The following is a 22,817-nucleotide window of genomic DNA, read 5'->3' on the forward strand; positions in this document are numbered from 1 at the left end:
CACTTCAGGTATTTTGATCAGGAAGGGATGTGATACAGGAATTGGGTATGTACAGTATCCCTGGTCTGAAGTGAAAGTGAAAGTCAGTCAGTCGTGTCCGACTCTTTGCGATCCCAAGGACTATGCAGCCCATGGAATTCTCCAGGCCAGAATACTGGAGTTGGTAGCCTTTACCTTCTCCAGGGGATCTTCCCAACCCAGGGATAGAACCCAGGCCTCCCAAATGGCAGGCAGATTCTTTACCAGCTGAGCCACAAGGGAAGCCCCCTTAGGCTTTTTAACTCAAGAGATAGCACTGCAGGTAGCCCTGATCCCAGTATCTGCATGCTGCTGCTGGAGCGGCTTCAACAGCCTCTCCCACCAGTGCAGGGGGACTGAACAGAATCCTGACCACTGCACCTGCCTCTAAACACATCCCTTCATGACCCTGTCCACCAGGTACACCAGCAGAAGGAATACGGTCCCCATCTCAGCTTCCAACTCCCACACAGATACACTGAGGAAACCGTCATGCTTTAGAGGCCTCACTGTGAAAAAGCAAGGGACCTGGGGACCTGGATTTGGGCTGGGGGGTTTTCAGTCCAGAGGGTGGATGAAGGTCAAGAGCATCAGGCCCAATATCTCCCCTCCTCCTGTCCTAAAACAAGGTGTACTTCGACAAAGAAAGCACAACCAAAACCTTTTTCTGTCTAAACTTAACATTTCAAGCATGTTAAGAGAGTTGAATTGTCGTTCTACTAACAGGGGAAACCAAGATCCTAACTCGCTTCATTATGTGAGAATATTTCATTTTCACATTTAGTTAGTTCCAGCCCCAGCAGAATAGAATTTTGAGATCTCTGCATTTGATAACAGGGCTAACCACGACTTTCTTGTAACTCACGTTATTAAATACACACTGCTCTCTGAGTTCTGTGCTGTTGAGAATGAAACAGACTGCACTTGAAAATGCATTCATTTTCCAGATACGTGTAAGTTGTTTTATCATAAGCCAGAGCCAGGGGAGGGGAGTGTGAAATTGTGATTTATGATGAGAAATGTACATTTGCTTTTTGTACCTATTTCTGGCACAGAGTTCCTAAAACCCTCAGAATTTCCTAAGAGATGAGAGCTTTAAATGTGTCATTTGTTATGTTAGTGAGTGACTTTTGTAAGCCCCTGGTCACCTAAGGATGGGAGATGGTTGTCCGTGGGGCTGACCCCTGTGATGAGAGGGTTGGAGCTTTCAGTCCCACTCCCTTGTCTCCAGGGAAGGGAGAGGAGCTGGAGGTGATTTAAGCACTGGAGAATCATCAGTGGCCAAGAATTTCTTTACTCTTGCCTATGCAATGAGACCTCCATAAAACCCCTAAAGAACAGGGTTCAGAGAACATCCTGGTTGGTGAATAGGTGGGGTGCAGGGAGGCGGAGGTATACTCAGAGGGGGCAGCGAAGCTCCAAGCTCCTCCCTACAGACCTTGCTCTGAGCTTTTCTTTCTTCCGTTCCTGAATGACATCCTTCTGTAGGAAACTGGTAAGTGTTTCTCCGAGTTCTGTGAGCCACTCTAGCAAATTAACCACACCTGAGAGGAGGACAGGACTCTCCAACCCATAGCCAGTTGGTCAGAAGCACAGGGGACAACCTGGACTTGTGATTGGATCGGACGTGGAAGGCGGGCTCAGTCTTGCAGGTCTGAGCCCTTCCCCTGTGCGATCTGGCGCCCCCTCCAGGTGGACAGCATCAGAATTGAGCTGAACTGGAGGACGCCCAGTCTGTGTCTGATGGGAATTGGATTGAGTTAATTGGGCCACCTCATGCGAAGAGTTCACTCACTGGAAAAGACCCTGATGCTGGGAGGGATTGGGGGCAGGGGGAGAAGGGGACGACAGGGGATGAGATGGCTGGATGGTATCACCGACTCGATGGGCATGAGTTTGAGTAAACTCCGAGAGTTGGTGATGGACAGGGAGGCCTGGCGTGCTGTGACTCATGGGGTCACAAAGAGTCGGACACGACTGAGCGACTGAACTGAACTGACTGAATTGCTTGATGGCATAAAAAGACACAAACAGGGACTTTCCTGGCAGTCCAGAGATCCCTCACTTCCACTGCAGAGGGCATGGGTTCAATCCCTGGTTGGGGAATAAAGATCCCGAGTGCCATACAATATGGCAAAAAAATAATAAAACAAACACCATAAATACACATCGGAGTTTATATCCTAATTTACGCTCCTAAAGACCTAACGTGATCACAACAATAAGCCAGAAGAACATATTTGTCTAAAGCATCAAAATAGTTACTGTTCCTACTCTTCCAATGACCACCCAGTTAGTAACTATATTCTCAATATCAAAAGGGATAAGGAACATTCTCATAAGGAACTTTTTAGCCTTCAAGAATTTCACTTCACTTCTTCTGGGGTTGTTTCTCCGAAATTATACAAAAGGGAGACAATGAAAACATTCTCCTTTTTCTGACAAGAAAACTATTGGGTGGCTTTTTCAATTCTTGCAACAACAACAACAACAAAAAAGCACAATGGCCTAAAATAAAAATAGCACCCAATCAACACTAGCTGTTTAGGTTGCAAAAATCATCCACTAGAGGTGTCAACGGAAAAAATGAGGGAAGGCTTTGCAAAAGAACTCTTAATCCTTTTTTCTCAGAAAACCATCACACCCACATCACAACCCATAAGTCTTACCTGCTGTAAGGGATTACCAGACAATATCTCCCATTGAGCCCACAAAAGGAATAAGGGCAAAAATGACAACAAGAAATTAATGTCTGTCCCTAACTTCAGGGGGAAAAGCTCTCCTTAGTGCTTCTCCTTCAAGGTATATTTTTTTTAAGCTGAACTTCGGAGCTCGTTATTTCATACGGATAATGATATACTATCTTCTGCCTCTGCTACTGACCGGAAAGCAAAGTGGGCAATAATTTTATGTTTAAAAAAAACCAAAATCTCTCAAACTTTGGAGTTACAGGAAGCACCCATGGGAAGCAGCACACATACATGAAGAACTCAGAATGCGGAATACCAGCAGCCCTGATAACCAGCTTGTTAGGTTACTGAATGGACGTTTCTCCTAGAACACAGAGATGGCCAACAGGAGGTCACTAGTTATTCAGTTCAGCCGCTCAGCTGTGTCTGACTCTTGGAGACCCCATGGACGCCAGGCCTCCCTGTCCATCACCAACTCCCGGAGTCCACCCAAACCCATGTCCATCAAGTCGGTGATGCCATCCAGCCATCTCATCCTCCGTCATCCCCTTCTCCTCCTGCCCCCAATCCCTCCCAGCATCAGGGTCTTTTCAAATGAGTCAGCTCTTTGCATCAGGTGGCCAAAGTATTGGAGTTTCAGCTTCAGCATCAGTCCTTCCAATGAACACCCAGGACTGATCTCCTTTAGGATGGACTGGTTGGATCTCCTTGTAGTCCAAGGGACTCTCAAGAGTCTTCTCCAACACCACAGTTGAAAAGCATCAATTTTTGGCGCTTAGCTTTCCTAATGGTCCAACTCTCACATCCATACATGGCTACTGGAAAAACCATAGCCTTGACTAGATGGACCTTTGTTGGCAAAGTAATGTCTCTGCTTTTTAACATGCTATCTAGGTTGGTCATAACTTTCCTTCCAAGGAGTAAGCTAATTATTAAAGAAATGCAAATCAAAACTACCACGAAGTACTATCTCACACTGGTCAGAATGGCTATCTTTAAAAAGTCTACAAACAACAAATCCTAGAGAAAGTGTGGAGAAAAGGGAACCCTCTTACACTGTTGTTTGGAATGTGAGTTGGTGCAGTCACAGTGGAAAACACTGCAGAGGTTCCTCAAAAAAAGCTAAAAACAGAATTACCATAAGATCCAGCTCTCTCACTCCTGGGCATATATCCAGACACAGCTCTAATTCAAATACACGCACCCCAGTGTTCATGGAAACAACCTAAATACTCATTGACAGATGAATGCATAAAGAACACACAGACACACACACACACATATATATACACACATACACATATATGTGTGTGTGTGTGTAATAATCTCTAGCTGCATCCATGTTGCTCATTCTTAAGGCTGAGTAGTATTCCATTATATATATATAATTATAATTTTTAATATGTTTATAATTATATATATATACACACACACACACAACTAGAGATTATTACATTAAATGAAGTCAGAAGGAGAAAGACAAATACCATATGATATCACCTACCTGTGGAATCTAAAATATGATACAAATGAACCTATCACAGACTCATGGACACAGAGAACAGACTTGTAGTTGGCAAGGCGGGGGGGATTGGGGACTGACAGATTGGGAGGCTGGGGTTAGCAGATGCAAACTCTTTTATGGAATGGATAACCAACAAGGTCTTATTGTATAGCACAAGGGACTACTGATATATTCAATATCCTGTGATAAACCATAATGGAAAAGAATATTTTAAAAAAGAATTATGTATAACTGAATCACTTTGCCGTACAGTCCAAACTAACACACTATAAATCAACTAGACTTCAATAAATAAATAAACAAAATCATTTATTTTTTTAAGCTTATTAGGTGACAGTCTCTGCTAGGGTTTCCGTGATGCTGCTGTGGACAGAATTTGTTTCTGAAGATCTAAGAATTTCTCTCTTCATGTCCTTCTAGAGCAAGTTTTAATATGTGTATTATGGTGTGAAGTCCCAAACGTCTTTCCCAATGGAATGGAAGGGACTGGAGTTCTCAGCCCCTCAGCAGCGAAGCACCTCTCCTCAAACGTGACCCACCCAAGGCTCTCAACAGAGCTATCTGATCCCAAGCTCCAATCATCCTCTCAGTTTCCAACTTACCTTGCAAGGCAACTACATGTCAGCTGCAAGTGTTTCCCACCTGAAACTCGGTGCATGGCCAGAGGCAAAGGCCTCTCAAAATCTCACATCCCCTATCATTTCATACTCTGCAAAGTCACCTTACAGATGCTGACGAAATACTTGTGGGCAGGCTGACCCTGCCTCTGGAAGATCTAGGCCCTTTAGTCACCCTCGGAGAAAAGAACCATGTGAAGCTGGGAGAAAAATGCCAGTGGAGGACCAAGACCATTTGATCCAAGACGCTGCTCTGGGGCTTGCACCCTTACAAAACAGATCCTGTTCTATAATTTTCTAGCCAAAGTGATTTCAATTCAAACGAAAAACAATCTCTAACGTATGGTTACAGTAGGTCCCAGCCCGGTTCACAAGATCATGTCAACAGGAAACGTGCATCCAAAGAAACAGAGAAAACAGAAATTCACTCGTGACACGGGAGAGACGAACACAAGGCAGGCTGCATTTGGCTTCTCTCCAGCTGCCACTCAGAGGCGCCATTGGTCAAGGAGCATCGTGCAGGCGGATCGCAGGGCCCAGCGAGCCTGTGGGGGTCTGGCTGGCCACTAAGGTCGACAGGGCTGCTCGTCCCTGGACCTGGACTGCAGCGCAGCGCCCAGAAGAGCCCCAGCCACTGCCCGTGGGCTCGCCCGGTCCTGCAGCATGCGGGGAGTGCGCGTGGGAGGCAGGAGCTCACGGCATCAGCACAACCAACACAAAGAAGCCGCTATTTTTAGGGGAGTGATAGAATATATTGTAACTGCTCCCATCATGTCAACAGGCGTCACGTCAGCGAGCGCGTTCGAATCTCTCCTGCTCAATATGAAAATAACTTTCATTTCAGTGAAAATAGGAGATTCCCCATCAGTTGCATCATAATTCGCCCACGGCAACTGCCAGGCAGGAGAACAGGCATGCTCGGGGGTGATTTTGTCTCCCCAGGTGATGCTTCCATTTTATCATTGGTCTCCTCTTAAAATCCAGAGATGAGCAAGTTACAAATATAATTACTCTCTTTCCCAGCAAGCACTAATACAAAGCCACACACGGTGCTAGAGAGGGCAGGCTTACCTCTGGCTCTGGCTCTGGCGGGAAGGTTTGCTCGTCCTCCGTGGCGTTGGGTAAAATGGCCCAGGTGATGCTGGCGCTGGCTGATGGCAAGGAGCCAAGTGTCCCATTTTTCAGCTGCTCCGTGGAGTGTGACTTGGGCCCGTGCCATCCCAGGATGCTTTCTGAAATAAAGACCGAGGATGATGCCAAGCATTTTCCAAATCCAACGTTTGGAGCTCAAAAGGTATCACACTAGAAAAGAAGCCCAACATGAAGTGGGCCCAGTTTTAAGTGGATGGTGGTGGATTTCGGTTGGTTCAGTGGACTGAAGTGTAGATTCAGATCATCTATTCATGAACGGGTTTCTGCATAATGGCCATATCAGAATCACTGTGTCTCTCCCCATTCTCGGACTAAAACAATTCATGTTTGCCATATTTCCTTAAGGGTGTTTATTATTATTTTTTTTACCTGTTTAAAAATACTTTAAAATAGTTACAATAAAAAACCAAAAGTCGAGGACTTCCCTGATGATCCTGTAGTTCCCAAGGCAGGGGACGTAAGTTCAATCCCTGGTCAGGAAAGATCCCGCATGATGTGGCCAAAAAAATAAAAATAAACAAAGTAGAATTTTATCAGACACAGGCTGCTCAAAATGCAGTTTGAGTGCAATCTAATGGCCAAAGCTGAGAAAAGACATCTGCAGTGTGATGACGTTCACAAGCCCACAGCCATTGGATGCAGCCAGCGTGGCAGAAGTCAAGAAGCCACATCACTGAAGACAGATGTGGTCATGCCATTATAGCAAAAACTCTTTGGGGTTACCAGATTGGTGTTTATAAATCATTTATTTTCTTCTCTCTTTCTTTATTTGGTCATGCCACGTGGCTTGCAGGATCTTAGTGCCATGATCAGAGATTGAACCCAGGCCTCCAGCAGTGGAATCAAGAATCCTAATCACTGGACTGCCAGGGAATTCCCTATAAAGCATTTTTCTATCCTCCCTAAATCCTTGAGAACAACAAGAAAACCTTTCTAACTCTAATACTAACCTTTGTAAGCATGCATGCTCAGCTGTGCCTGACTCTGCGACCCCACAGACTGTAGCCCACCAGGCTCCTCTGTCCCCGGGATTCTCCAGGCAAGAATACTGGAGTGGGTTGCCATGCCTTCCTCCAGGGGATCTTCCCGACCCAGGGATCGAACCCTGGTTTCCTGTGGCTCCTGCACTGGCAGGTGGGTTCTTTAAGCACTGTGCCCCCGGGGTATCCCTGACCTTTCTGAGTCACGGGTCGCTGTAGAATAGCTGCATCTGCTTCCTAAGGGGACAGGAAGTAACTGGGGGTAGATTTCTATACCCCACAGCAGTCCTGCCATTAGAAAAACAACTGGCTGATTCAAATGAATTCTTTTTAACGGCTGAGTAATATTCCATGGTGTATATGTACCATAGCTTCCTTATCCATTCATCTGCTGATGGGCATCTAGGTTGCTTCCATGTCCTGGCTATTATAAACAGCGCTGTGATGAACATTGGGTGAGATGGATGAAACTGGAGCCCCTTATACAGAGTGAAGTAAGCCAGAAAGATAAAGAACATTACAGCAAACTAACACATATATATGGAATTTAGAAAGATGGTAACGATAACCCTATATGCAAAACGGAAAAAGAGACACAGAAATACAGAACAGACTTTTGAACTCTGTGGGAGAATGTGAGGGTGGGATATTTCAAAAGAACAGCATGTATACTATTTATGGTGAAACAGATCACCAGCCCAGGTGGGATGCATGAGACAAGTGCTCGGGCCTGGTGCACTGGGAAGACCCAGAGGAATCGGGTGGAGAGGGAGGTGGGAGAGGGGATCGGGATGGGGAATACGTGTAAATCTATGGCTGATTCATTTCAATGTATGACAAAAAAATAAATAAATAAATAAAAATTTTAAAAAAAAAAAGAAAGAAAAACAACTGGCCTCACACTCAGCTGAACCTGGGGATCCTGTCCTCAGCCCGAGAGCAGGAGTGAGTGAGTGAGGGAAGGCTGGCGCATGCAGACTGCCTCACACAAACTAGAACTCAGTGGCCCTCCAGTGCCTCAGACGCTGCCCGCCATCTGCTCCTTCTCCCCCTGCTGCTCACAATGCCCAAGCAAGGCTATGTTGTTTCAAACTCTTCAAAGTAGTGAGAGTCTTTGTGGGCACTATTTCCCTGCTAAGACTGACATCCTTCATTCATCTACCTGGTGGAGGAGGTCTCCCACATAAATCCAGGGATCGACTCAACCATCACTCACTCAGAGAGGCCCCCTGCCCAGGACCACACTGGCCAAGGGAGCATGCTGCAGGCTCCCCTCCGTCCCAATAGTTGTTGTACTGTCTCCCAGCTCTTAGTGCTATCTGAACTCACTCTCCAATCCTTTGACCACCTGATGCAAAAAACTGACTCACTGGAAAAGACCCTGATGCTGGGAGAGACTGAAGGCAGGAGGAGGAGAAGGGGACAACAGAGGATGAGATGGTCGAACAGCATCACCAACTTGATGGACATGAGTTTGAGCAAGTTCCAGGAGATGGCTGGGCATGCTGCAGTCCATGGGGTCACAAAGAGTTGGACATGACTGGGCAACTGAACTGAACTCACTCTCTTCATTCGTTTATTGTCTGCCTTCCTCTTCTCCCTAAAAACTCAGCTTCTTAAAAACAGAGGCCATACTGCTCTTGTTCAGTACTGATTTCCCAGAACCTACGACAGGGTCTGGCAAGGAGTGTGTGCTCACTAAAACTGTGCCAAATGAACGAAGGACCATTAAGACTTTTGGATATCTTTAATTTCAAAATGGGTGTATGTAGAATGTTGATGAAAAGGGTCTGGGGACACAGCAGGGAAGGGAGTGAGAGAGGAGGGTTATTGCTTACTGGGTACAGAGGTTTGGCTTTGCAAGATGAAAAGGTTTCGAGAGTTTGGTCATACAATAATATGAATATATTTAACACTACTGAGTTGAATACGTAAAAATGGTTAGGAAGTCAAATTTTCTGATATGTATATTTTACCACTCTTTTTTAATGACAAAATAGTCATCCATATGCCAGTCTTTGATGTTATTTTTTAAAAAGACAAAAACTCATAACACTAAAATCAAAGGCTGAAGGGTGAGCTAAGGACAGGTTTGGGAAGAAGCCCCATAAATAGAAGGTGGATGGGACTGGACTGAAAAAAATAATCCAGGGTTCCAAGGCCCAGAATCTGCCCTCAGGAAGGTGGAAAGGTACTTCTTACCTGTTATGCTGACCAACTCCTGCCCAGAGACCAGAAGTTAGATTCAGATCTTAAATACTGGGCAGCTGTCTCATAAATAGAGAGGTACTACTTGTCTCACATTTTATTTCATTATATAAGTAGAAAATGTCCTCCAGAGTAATTAGGAAAACTTGAAAGGCACTAGGGGAAAAAATCTGCTTTCCTTCTGGTGGCTCAGATGATAAAGGATCTGTCTGCAGTGCAAGAGACCTGGGTTTGATTCCCAGGTGGGGAAGAACCCCAACCCACTCCAGTATTCTTGCCTGGAGAATTCTATGGACAGAGGAGCCTGGTGGGCTACAGTCTATGGGGTCACAAAGAGTCAGACATGACTGAGTGACTAACACTCACTTTTCATAGGCAATCAGGACAGTGTTCCATTACTCTCAAACCTCAACTCTGCCCCTTGCTCCCCTCCATGCCACCATCAGTCAGAGGTGATAACCAGGAGAGAGACAATGGGGCAGGAAGTAGAGTCTGGCCTGGCCTTGAAACACAGCATCCTGAGACAAAGACCAAGACAGGAAGGGGAGGTGGCAATGCATGCTGGGAAATGTAGTTTTTGTACATTCCACAGATTCCGAGCATGAAAGCCCAGTGAGTGAGGACAGGAGACCAGTCCAGCCGCTCTGATCCCCAGTCACCGGTTTGGGAGTCTGGATAGAGGGGGAAAATTCTAACAGAGTGAATGAAAAAGGCTGTATAAATTGATCAATTCTGTACTGAAGCTCGGTAGTGGGTGCCCCTGCACCCCCATTTTCCTTCTTCCTCTCAGCCCCAGCCCTTCCCAAAGCAGAAGCCAAAGCAAAGACCTTGAAGGCCAAGAAAGCAGTGTTGAAAGGCGTCCACGGCCATAAAACGAAAAAAGAAGAAGATCCGTACGTTGCTCATTTTCCAATGGCCCAAAACACTGAGGGAGCCCAAATGTCCTCAGAAGAGTGCCCCTGGGGGAAACAAGTGTGACCACTACGCCATCAAGTTCCCCCTCAACCAGCAAGTCAGCCATGAAGGTAACAGCAGACACAACACACCCGGTGTTCACTGTGGATGTCAAGGCCAACACCACCAGATTAAACAGCTGTGAAGGGGTTCTATGACGTCAACATGGCCAAGGTCAACACCCTGATCAGGCCCGATGGAGGGAAGAAGGCCTATGTCCAGTTGGCTCCTGCCTATCATGCTTTGGATGTTGCCAATGAAATTGGGATCATCTAAACTGAGTGCAGCTGGCTAATTCTAAAAGTATCCACTGTTTTTTTGTTTTTAAAGGACTCCTTTTTAGAGTCCTGTTTGGAGTCCTTTGTAAAGGACTCTACAGTGCTTGAGAAAAAAAAAAACAGTATCCTGAGAAGGATACTCAGAAGGCTGAGAGGAACAACATATCTCTGAAATTTACTCTAATGGTAAGGTGTCAGAGAAAACATCAGGAGAGGTGTATCCTGGAAACAATACAAAATAAAGTAACCACTAAGGAACAAGAACACAGAGCCAGGAGAAGAAAACAGGCTGAGGTGAAGAAAGAGATAGAGGCAGGAAGGACTTACTATGAGGAAATGAAGCCAACATTAGCAGAATTAAGGTTAATACTGAAACAAGGGGGAAACAGGATCAACACTGTAGAAAGTCAAGTAAGTAGTGTGTCAAGATGAAGTTCTATTAGTGAGCAGCTGCCAAGGGCACAAGGGTGAGCAATGAGACAGAAGATTCAGGACTTCCATGGTGGTCCAGAGATTAAGAAGCCATCTACCAATGTAGGGGTCATGTGTTCAATCCCTAGTCCAGGAAGATTCCACATGCCATGGAGCACCTAAGACCATGCCCCGCAATGACTAAGCCAGTGCTCTAGAGCCCATACTCTGCAACAGGAGAAGCTGCCACAATGAGAAGCCCGCAAACCACAACTAGAGACTGGCCCCCACTCACTGCAACCAGACAAAACCCGTACACAGCGATGAAGACCTATGCAGACAAAAATAAATAATAATAAGAAAAAAACTTTTTAAAGACAGAAGATACATGGCAGAGACCTTTAAGTTAAAAGAGATCAGTGGAACAAATGGAACAAAAACAATAAACAATAACAGAAGTAAAGAAACACACAGCCGGAGCTGAAGTGTGGGTGCGGGTCCCGTGAAAATAGTCCACCACAGTCCAGCAAAACCAATGGGAAAAGACTCATATCTAGAGAGCTTTCGATATTTTCTTAGGTTTTTTTCCTTACTGAAATGTCAAACACACACAAAAATAGAATAGTTTAATGAATGCCTGGCTCATTAAGTTTGGCAACACTTTTTAATAAAAAAAAAATCAAGAGGAAAAATTTCCCAATCATTTTTTTTCTTACTGAAATGTCAAACACACACAAAAATAGAATAGTTTAATGAATGCCTGGCTCATTAAGTTTGGCAACACTTTTTAATAAAAAAAAATCAAGAGGAAAAATTTCCCAATCATTTAGGCAAGTTAGACTTGCCTTAAAGAGGTAAAAAAAAAATCAAGCTAGTCTTGGCTTTTGCTATAACACTAAATGCCAAAAGATGACAGATGAAGAGAAGAATGTAAATGAATATCTACATAGTTCCCTGTGGGTGCGGGGCTGGAAAGATAATGCTCGTCTTCAGACAAATTATCTTTCCTCTGCTGAAGAGTCAGCATTTGTTGAGCTCTTGCTAGGTGCCAAGGACTACTATACAAAAAATTTCTTTTTAAAATTATTATTTAATATTTATTTATTTGGCTGGGCCAGGTCTTAGTTGTGGCACGCAGGATCTTCTTCCTTTTGTATTTGCAGCATCTTTAGTTGTGGCATGCAAACTCCCAGTTGCAGCATACTGAATCTAGCTCCCCAATCAGGGATCACACCTGGGCCCCCACACTTGGAGAGAGTCTTAACCACTGGGCCACCAGGTAAGTCCCTATCATATGAAATTTTTGTGCATTAGCTCATCTAATTCTAATGACGACCCATGATGTAAGTCCTAGGACTTACCTCTTGACAGATAAACAAAAAGGCAGGCAGAGCCAGTAAGCGTCAGGGGTAAACGGCAGATGAACACCCAGGCCACCTGTCCCCAGAGCCCAGACTCTCAAACTCTACATGCTGTGCCTTCCGAGCACCACTGCAGGGACTCAGAAAATATCCCACTTTCTGGGAAAAAAATGACTTGAGGTCATATCCCAACACATGAAGAAAAGCGACAGGATAAAGAACTCAAGATTGGAGAAGCTGTGGAAAAGGAGAGACAGTGAGCAATGAATCCAGCTGAACATAAGCCTGAGCAGGGCTGGGACTCAGGGCAGGAAAAAAGGCACTTGCCTCTGGGTAAAATTTAAAGAGGCAGCAAGACACTCAGTAATCAAGATAAATGGCATGTTCATACAATACTGTTTAAATCAAAATTAGTGTCAGAACAAAAAAATGTCTTAAAGGACTCAGTCTTAGTTGCCTCACCCAGTCAAGTCCTATCTTTTAAGATTTTGATAATTTGTTCATCCTGGATTTTTTTGCATTAATTTTGGTTTCAAGATATTGCATTAAAACATCATTTATCTTAATGACTTTGGTACCGTTAAATTTGTGCTCACAGTAGGTGTTCCACTCATCACACCCTGTCCCAGCCCTGGAACTGAATTTAAATACTTCTTGAAAACATGATAACATCACTGACTGTTAAGTCAAAATTCTTTTAAAGAGATCTAATCATTATTACACATTATTAAGTATTAAATTAATATTAAAATATTGATAATATCTCCCACATTATATTTTAATCAAACATTGGGAAGTCTACTAAGAAAAAAAGGAAATTAAAGTATTCTGAGTCTTCATCACCCTATAGTGTGTCATTCTTGATTTTGACAATTAGAATACTACAAGTCAATGAATCCTTATGAAGACTGCAATGTGACCACTACTATAATTTATATACATACTTTTCCCCAAAACGCTAAAGAAAAGGAAACACAACCTGTGTAGCAAAATGAGAGGAAACAAGAAAAGCAGTGCAGAAATACAGAAACAAAAAGCGTAATGGAGACCAAGAAAAACAAGCAGCACTGTAAGGGAAAACAATAAATAACTGGATTGCATTATGTGTCTGAAAGATAAATTCTCAAGACTGTGTCACAAAACAAAACACAAGCCTCAACCAGATTTCATTAATCCAAAGACACACCAATTTTCACATTTTAACATCTCTGAAATCAGAGTTCATCTTATGCTCAACGACGTGTCATAGTTTAATTGGCAGCTTTTTCTTAGTGGCACGAAGGCTCACGGTGTGTTTTACTACGGATGTATTGGACAGGTGAGAAAACATGCCTCACCTATAGAAAGTGACTCAGAAGGTCTATGATAGAGAGACGTCAGAGACATACCAGCAGGGACAAATGCAAAGAAAACCAGGATCTAACATGACCACGTGGCTGCTGACTGTAGCCTACTGGCTGTATGTCAATTGCCTTTCACTTTCCAGTGCACCCTAAAGCTCCTGAGTGGCAGACCATCGGAGATGATCCAATGGGAGAGAGGAGGAAGGCAATGGGTCAGGTGTTCACCAATTTGCAAACTAGTGCTTGCACCAGGTTTTGACGCATGCCTGCAGCTCCTCACACAACACTTAGTAGACACAAGAAGCCCAAGGAAAAGGGGGAAAAAAAACCTTTCTGGCTCTCTTAACCAACCAGAAGCAGAAGGAAAGCTACAGATTTAACCACGGGCTTAAAGCTTTGACTGTGGGACTGTCTGACTCTGCCCTTGGCCTCAGCTTACCCCTTGCTGGAGCATTGGAGGCAGCGCTGGAGGCCAGTGACAGGGGAGGCACTGGAAGGCCCCCCACTCTTCCTGAAACACAGTGAACTCCCGCCTCCTAGGTGCAGTCAGTCTGAGAGGGCTTTCCTCAAATGAGTAAGGCTGACATTTACAAGCGTGGCAAAAACATAAGGTGTATTTATGATGAAATGCTGGTATGGTAGGATCTGATGGCTTTCTTTATGGAGGAAGTGCCAATCAATCAGTTTTGACTGCTGTAAAAAAGTAAATAAATAAAACTACCCATCTGAAATATTCTGCAATGGTAGTGTTTCCCAATATGCTGCTTACTGAAGGGATCATCACATTTTTTTGTTTTTTGTTGTTGTTGTTTTATTTTTTCCCATTTATTTTTTATTAGTTGGAGGCTAATTACTTTACAATATTGTAGTGGTTTTTGTCATACATTGACATGAATCAGCCATGGATTTACATGTATTCCCCATCCCAATCCCCTCTCCCACCTCCCTCTCTACCCGATCCCTCTGGGTCTTCCCAGTGCACATTTTTATCTTGACTTTTAATCACAAAATAAGGGAAGGTGACTTAAATAGGATGCACTGCCAACAGAAGCACTGGGTGTCAGGAAAGAAGGATAGATAGAGGTTGAGAAAAGATAGACATTGTAGGGACAGAGGAAAAAAAGGGGTCTGAGTGGGGAAAAGGGATGAAAGTTGAGAATCTGAAGATGTTTCTGGGAAAAACTGAAGCAGAGCAGAAGGAAGAAATCAACAAGTGGGAAAAGCCCAGAAAAGCCCCTACAATAGTCTCACCAGGACTTTCCTGATGGCCCAGTGGTTAAGACTCCATGCTTCCAATACAGGAGGCCTGAGTTCAATCCCTGATGAGGGAACTGGATCCCACATGCTGAGTGGTATGGCCAAAAGAAAAAAAAAGGCTCATCTATTTGACCCTTTTGGCCAAAACCCCAAAATACCAGGAACCAATGCAACTGGCTTATTAACTGACAATCCCTATAAATCTTAAAAGAGAATGAAAAAGTTACTGGAAAGGCAAGTTAAGAAGTGCATATTAAATTCTGTTCCAGTTCCCCTCTCTTCAATTACATGTGCCTTGGTCTCTGGCCCCGATTCATGTCCAAGGGCATGAACATCATCCATGGGGATTCCTCTGCCATCCCCACTCCAGCAGCTCGTCCCGCACCCACCATAACGTGGGAGCCAGCTCTCACAGTGCACTAGAACAGGGTCTGATCACAGGTGTTTGTGCTGCCTCTGACTCATGTTCCCTGGATCAGGTGAGGAACGCCCCAGAAGCACAGGCAGCAGACTGCTCTGCCCCCGCAGACCACCTTAAGGTCTGGAATCCCCCTCCAGCACAGACTCCCAAGCAGCCCAGCCGTCTCCAGCTCTGGAGCAGCCCTGACTTGTCACACCACAGAAAATCAGAGGCACATATCTGGACTCGGGAAACCAGATGCCCACATGCCCCATCCCATCAAGCATCTGCCTTCATCAAAACGCTGGAGAAGATTCAGTCACCAGGACAGAGGAGAACCGGGGAACATAAGCCTGGACCAAGAAGCCAAGTTCCTTTATAAATTTTAGCTACAAACCTCTCCATAAACAGAAGTTAGATGAAGCATTTCAGCCCTGAACTATCTCAGAGGTAACATCAGAGACAGGACCCGAGCCCGAAATGTGTAGGTGGGCACAGATGAGAGCTCAAGTAATTCTACAGCTTGTTCCAGTCGCTCTGTTTGAAATGAAATTGAGGTCGGGGAGCAACATCTGCAGACAAAGGCTCTAGAGCCGCCAGGTTCCCCAGAAGATGCAACGAGAAGCTACAGAAGATGCTGGGAGATCACAGATTAGGTTTTGATTCCGAAGAGGGGCAGAAGGAAAAAAAAAATCAGTGCAGGAGGGATCAGAAAGCAAAGAGACTTCATGAACAGTGCCCACAGATATAAGCTGTGCTGAGCTATCTGTGCCCCACCCACCCCTCCCCTGCCCCTTGAAACTCTAGAGCAAGGGTCCCCAACCTCTGAGCCACAGACTGGTACCTCCTGTCAGATCAGTGGTGGCATTAGATTAGAAATAAAGTGAGCAATAAATGAATTCGCTTGACTCATCTGGAAACCATCCCCCAGCTTCCGGTCCATGGAAACAGTGTCTTTCACAAAGCCGGTTCCCAGTGCCCAAAAGGCTAGGGACCGCTGCTCTGGAGGAAAGCCTGATAGAGGTTCACTTTAATGAGATTTTGATTTCCATCAACCCAGTCTGGCACTCCTTGGATATAACCATTAAGTTTTTATCAGCAGGAGTCAGGCTGCTACAGCCCCCATCAACCCCAAGAGCCCTGAGGTTCTTAACAAATGCATTTTGAGATGACACTCCTGGGGTCACTAGGCTCTTCCATTCCATTAGCTTGAGATTCTGGAATTCTGTTTTAACTGCAGGCAACTATGATGCTTTGGATGAGGATGTAATTCCACCTTCTTTCCCCCAAATGTGCGGCAGAGATTTAAAAGACATGTGCAGAAATGTTTTAAAATCCAAAGGGCTGTGTTATATGGAATATAACTTTGGAAAGGGTTAGGAAGACAAGGAAACACAATAACCTTTATGATGCTTAATGCTCTATTCTCCAACCTTCAGCCAAGTTCCCCAGTAAAAACGGCTAAAAGGAAGGGTGGGTGGACAACAGAGTCAGGTCCAGGAAGGGACAGGACGACCACTCCCCACAGAAGGCAGCAAGGTGGGTGCAGCAGTGTCCAGACATTGCGTGGTCTCCCGCCTCCCCCACAAATAGTCCCCATTTCAACCTCTCACCACATCTGACATTCTACCTCAAGCTTTGTCCCTCCAGCCCTTAAAAAACCCCAGAGAAAGAATGAAAATCTGGAACGAAAATTAGAAATTTACTAGAAAGTCACCTGAAGAAAAAGGTAAGGCATGAATTTCAGGCACAAGAAAATGGTTCAAGTTTCTTATCCACTCCTTCTTGGAATGAGCCCACTTGTTCGCAGAGCCTAGAAGCAGGTTCTGGTGCAAGAAGAATTCTAGGAACTTTGAGAAGCACCCAGTCTAATGCTGAGGTGTGCCCAACGCCTAAAGCAGTCACTGAGGCTCCATCCAGATCAGGAAAAGTCAGGGAGTCTCATTTTTCAATGAGACTTCTCAAGTAGAGAAGAAAAAGGCAAGGAAAAAAGCACATGGGGTGCCTTCACTCTGTACCTGGACACACACGCCTCTCCCAAGCCCAGATCAGGCACCTGAATGTTTTTTCTTTTGTTAGAGAAGACACTGGTAGAGTCATAGGCAAAATTCAGAAAAGTCGGGACTTCCCTGGTGGTCAGTGGTTAAGAATCTGCCTGCCAACGCAGGGGACATGGGTTCAATCCTTGGTCAGGGGAGGTGACAATGCCATGGGGCAACTAAGTCCATGCAACACATCTACTGAGCCCACACTCCACAGAGTTCAAGAGCTACAACTGCTGAAGCCTGTGTGCCCTAGAGCCTGTTCTCCATAACAAGAGAAGCCCCCGCAATGAGAAGCCCGTGCAGCTGCAGCTAGGGAGTAACCCCTGCTCATCACTAGAGAAAACCCACATGCAGCAACGAAGACCCAGCCAGGCCAAAAATATAAACAAATACAACTTTTAAAAAAATTTAGTAAGGTCTGCAAATTAGGAAGAGGATTATATTTATGTTAATTTCTCGATTTGGACCATTGTACTGTTATTACAGAGAAGAATGCCCTTTTTTAAAGGAAATTCACACTGAGGCATAGAAAAGTAAAGATACATATCATTGGCAACTTACTTTTTAGTGGCTAGAATATTATAATAGGCTTATACATACAGAGAAGATGGGGCAAACATGGTAATAGCATTTGGAGAATTTGGAGATCGATGAGAATTTTTCATACTATTCTTGTAACTTTTTTAGAAGTCTCAAACTATTTCCCAGACAATAAAGAAAAAAATACAAAATACCTGCCCTGAGAAAATTAAGCTGTGAGCAGAACAGTGTCGGAGAATTAAGGTGTGACAGCCCCAGTCTGGGGAATCCAGAGTCTACTGGGTGGTCCGTTCTGGTTTGGACAAAGGACCCCAGGCAGCTGCCACAGAGGGCAGAGCCCACCCCCGGACTTTGCTCTGCGATACCAGGGTGGCTTCGGGCAGGTCACTTACCTGCTCTGAGCCTCAGCTCAGCTCACCCACATGGTGGGCATGACGATACCTACTTCGTGAAGATTTCATAAAGCGGGTAGCAAAAGGTAGACACTGATAGAATCAGAGCTGAGTAATGACGGTGGCTACTACAGAAGAAACTCAAGCCCCCCGCCCCTACAGCTGACTCTGGGAAACCAACATCACCCTTTAACCCTGGTGACAGGGGAGGGCAGTGGGGACCTGGAGGAAATGTGAAATACAGACCATTCGTCATAACCTGGCTTGGCTTCCCATCACCTGAACTGCCTCGTTCTTCATTAATTAATTGAACCCTGGGCAACAAAGCTCAGTGAGGCTTCAGTGCATCTCTTCTAATACTTTATAATTCCCTATGACATGACCCATCTCAAGCCATTTTCACCTTTATCATTTAATTCAATCTTCCCTAGTATCTTTCTATCTGCTTATCGATGAAACCTTCCTTCAAAAGGACTGGAGCCTCTGCAGGGAGTTGATTATTATCTCGAACTTCTTGATAAACAACTAGAAATGCTTCTGTTATGTATCTCAGAGAAAATCTCACACTGGGCCCTGAGGAGACAGGAAAGAGGAGGGCATGGTGGCCGCAGGCAGAGAGCAGGAGGCAAGGTGGCTGTTCATCATGGGAGGGTGTGGGGATACACACCACAGGCACAGTTAGAAATAGCAGACCAGATGCTGCAGAGCAATAGATCTTGCAAACACAACATTGAGTGCAAAATTCACAAAACAGAAGGCAACGGAGAACTGAATGCTAGCAAGTCTCAAAGGAGTTTCATAGTATTCATGAAAATGTTAAATTGTTGATAGGAGGGCACATTGCTAATGGGTGAAATGAAAACAATAGAGACAGCCCACGTGAGTTTGAGGAGGGGTAAACACAGAAGCGCTTGGATAAAAGGCAAGATGGATAGATTTAAAGGAAGAAGGTCACCGCGGACAGACATGCACGTGCGCACAGCTGACAATGCACACTCGCAGACCCGCGCGCGCCACTGCCGGGGAGGTCTTACCCGAGGCCCCCGGCCTATGGCTGGACAGGCCGGCATGGTGCAGGTGCTGCTGGAGCAGGCTCAGGCACTCCCCGAGGCAGCTGAGGGTGGCCGCAGAGGTAGCTTTCAGGAGCAGTAAGTCCTGGTCCAAGGCAGTGAGGGGACCAGACCGCGGGAGAGATTCAATGGCGTGCACCAGGTTCTTCTGCTGTCCCTCCACCTGGGTCATCATCTGCGGAAAAGGGAGGCAGCGAGGAGGTGAGAGTCGGAAGGCCTCACTTCCGCCATCCGGGAGCCAGCGCTTAAACCATGGGAGTGGATCAAAGTGGGGTGCAACTGTTTACAATAGCTAGGACATGGAAGCAACCTAGAAGTCCATCGTCAGACGAATGGATGAGAAAGCTGTGGTACATATACACAATGGAATATTACTCAGCCATTAAAAAGAATACATTTGAATCAGTTCTAATGAGGTGGATAAAACTGGAGCCTATTATACAGAGTGAAGTAAGTCAGAAAGAAAAACACCAATACAGTATATTAATGCATATATACGGAATTTAGAAAGATGGTAACAATGACCCTATATGCGAGACAGCAAAAGAGACACAGATGTAAAGAACAGATTTTTGGACTCTGTGGGAGAAGGCAAGGGTGGGATGATTTGAGAGAATAGCATTGAAATCTGTATATTATCTTATGTGACACAGATCACCAGTCCAGGTTCGATGCATGAGACAGGGTGCTCAGGGCGGGTGCACTGGGATGACCCTGAGGGGTGGGATGGGGAGGGAGGTGGGAGGGGGGTTCAGGATGGGGAACACATGTACACCCGTGGTTAATTCATGTCAAAGTACGGCAAAAACCACTACAATATTGTAAAGTAATTAGCCTCCAATTAAAATAAATTAATTAATTATAAGAAAAAAAAAAGTGTGGTGCAAGACAGCATCGCCACCCAGACTACGGGTGGCGTGAAGATGCAGTCTGAGGATGCTTGGCGCACATCCATCCTGGGATACCACAGGCCTGGGATGAAATCCATCCGGGTTCATCTACCCAAAGACACTTGGCCTCTGCAGCTCTGCACACAGGAGAATTTTAGAACTTTAGACCTGAAGGGGACCATCAGGCCATCCTGGGTGTATCTTTTACAGGTCTTTGAAAGGTAAAAATAAACATACTAAAAGTAGAAGTCTTGTGATCAACTTTAAGGTCCTTGGACCACAGGAAGGTTATCTGAGACAATGGGTACCCCTGGCTTTGTCTCAGAACAAGGTTAATTCCTTGCTTTTCTTCTGTCTCCTGTCCGTCCCTAATTCCTTGGTGGTCTTCCTTGAAGTTCAGGAAATAAAAGTGAAATCTGGGGCTAGCATTTGTGGGGGTGAGACCACACACAGTAAAACCAGTGCTGACCCACTCTGCCCCTAAAATGCTAGGAGAGCCCTCAACTTCCTTAACACCATGTGTAGGGAGCCAAGAGGAGGAGAAAAACCAGGAGTTCAAGAGCCAGCCCTGCTCTACTGCTAACGCTGTGACAAACCAGTAACCCCATGGTGGCCTGGCTTCAATTCAAAAGCTACAGACAAGCAGTGTTTCCTTGGACAAATCAAGGAGAAAGGAATTTGAGAACTAGAAAAGGACTTGACTGGTGATCTTGTGAAGTGCATCCTCCTCCTGTTTTTATACCTTATCTTACTAAACAACATGATGAGCATAAATTGCATGGCCAACAAATAAGCAGTTGAGCTGATATGTGGAGGAGCTAAAACAGTCCACCCAAGGTCACAGGTCAGCATTAGAGGCAGGAACCAACTCCTGCTCCCTGGACTCCTTCCCTGTTCTCTAAGCATCTCCCACAAAAGCCACCCTTAATTTGAAGCAGTTGCTCCTGCTCTGTCACCATTATCCCCAGGAGGATCCTTGTGACCATCACGATGCCACCAGCTGGAGAGAAGCAATACCTCTGCAAGGACCGCTGGACCCAGACACAAAACCCATCCCATACGTGGGCTTCTCTTTCTATTTTCCTTTGAAGACAAATATCTTCTATTTCCTATCACTCTGCATAGTCAACGCCTTAAAAATAAACAGTATGCCCATTGCAATCCTACTTAACCAAAATTGGTGCCGTTATGTCAAAAGGATTTTTTTAACAGTAACATTAAACATATTACATGCCCATCCTCTGGCCATGTAAGTTATTTTCTGCTGATTACAGAGGTTATAGCTAGCCATTCTGGCTCCTAAAACAGTACCTGAGGCATAATAGGGGCTCAGTAAGAATTCATTTCTTCTTCAGGTCTTTGCTGAAGGGCTGCCTTCTTGGGAAAGCTTCCTGCCCCACATAATTTAAAATCATCTGTACTAGCATGAAAGCAGGAACCATTCTATCTGTGTGATTCACTGATGGATCCCAAGCATCTATCTGTTGAATGAATGAATGAACCTCCAGGGTCTCTTTTTTTTCACTGAGGTGCAAAAGAATCCATTTATGACACAGAGTCTACAGGAATCATTACAGTCAGTTAGGACAACATGGCTGAAGATTCAGGAAAAATAATACCTCTGTTATCAGTTTAAGTTTGCCAAGAAAGTGGTTAAATTTAACATTAAAAAGATAAAATGTTTACATATTCATGGACAGTCAACTCTATGGAGAACTACTAACGTTTAGAGAGAAGTTGACTTTGAGCTACTTGTTGTAGTCAACATTTCTGTAAATTCCTACCATAATATCTTGTCTCAGAAAAATGATGTGCTGAAAGAGAAGAAGAAAAATATAACAACAGAATGTAAATCATATGTTTTTGACTATTACAGATGATGGCATAATGCTTAAGAGAAAAGGTAAATAAAATGAAGCCATTAACTACAGAATCCACTCATTTTTTAAAAATTTTTATTTTATCTTGGGATATAACTGATTTACAATATTGTGTTAGTTTTAGGTGTACTTCAAAATGATTCACTTATGAATCTACACATACATCCATTCTTCTTCAGATTCTTTTCCCATATAGGTCACCACACAACACTGAATAGGGTTCCCTGTGCTATACAGTAGGTCCTTGGGGATTATCTATTTTCTATATAGTAGTTGGAATATACTCATTTTTAAATCAACAAAAAGAACTATATTCCAATTATATAGCATAGGATAAATAATTATTTCACAAGCATAAAATATGATGCAAATCTCAGGTTAAAAAAAGACACAAAATTAGGGATCCCCCACCCCGGTAGTTCAGTGGTTAAGAATCCAATTGCCAACGCAGGGGACGCTGGTTCAATCCCTGGTCAGACAGGACTAAGATCCTACAGGCTGTGGAACTGCTGAGCTCAGGCTCCACAACTACTGAGTCCTCACTCGAGACCCTCTGAGATGCAGCTCCTGAGCCTGAGCATCTCGAGCTGGTGCTCTGCATCAAGAGAAACCACCATGATGAGAAGCCTGCACACCGCAACTAGAGAGTATCCCTCTCGCTGCAACTAGAGAAAGCCCATGTGCAGCAACGAAAACCCAGTACAGCTAAAAATCAGTAAACACAGAGCTGACTCCCCGAGTCTCCTACCCTATCACAACAGAGGCATGCACCCAGAGATGGGTGGCACGTACCTACTCCCTGGAAA

The 22,817-nt window shown here is 44.7% G+C and overlaps 1 protein-coding gene across 1 annotated transcript in view; it reads right to left on the reverse strand.

The window, feature by feature from the left end:
• The window catches only part of LOC122690678 (oxysterol-binding protein-related protein 10-like), an 80,483-nt gene extending 60,873 nt beyond the window's left edge, over positions 1-19,610 (reverse strand). Inside the window, exons 1-2 of the mRNA XM_043897576.1 lie at positions 19,206-19,610; positions 5,922-6,082 (exon numbers count right to left, since the gene is read on the reverse strand). Of these exons, the coding sequence (XP_043753511.1) occupies positions 5,922-6,082; positions 19,206-19,416 (372 nt within the window). The 5' untranslated portion in view covers positions 19,417-19,610. The remainder of the gene's footprint in view (positions 1-5,921; positions 6,083-19,205) is intronic.
• Positions 19,611-22,817: the final 3,207 nt, after the last annotated feature.

The sequence above is a fragment of the Cervus elaphus genome, chromosome X (assembly GCF_910594005.1).
Source record: "Cervus elaphus chromosome X, mCerEla1.1, whole genome shotgun sequence".
NCBI lineage: Eukaryota > Metazoa > Chordata > Mammalia > Artiodactyla > Cervidae > Cervus > Cervus elaphus.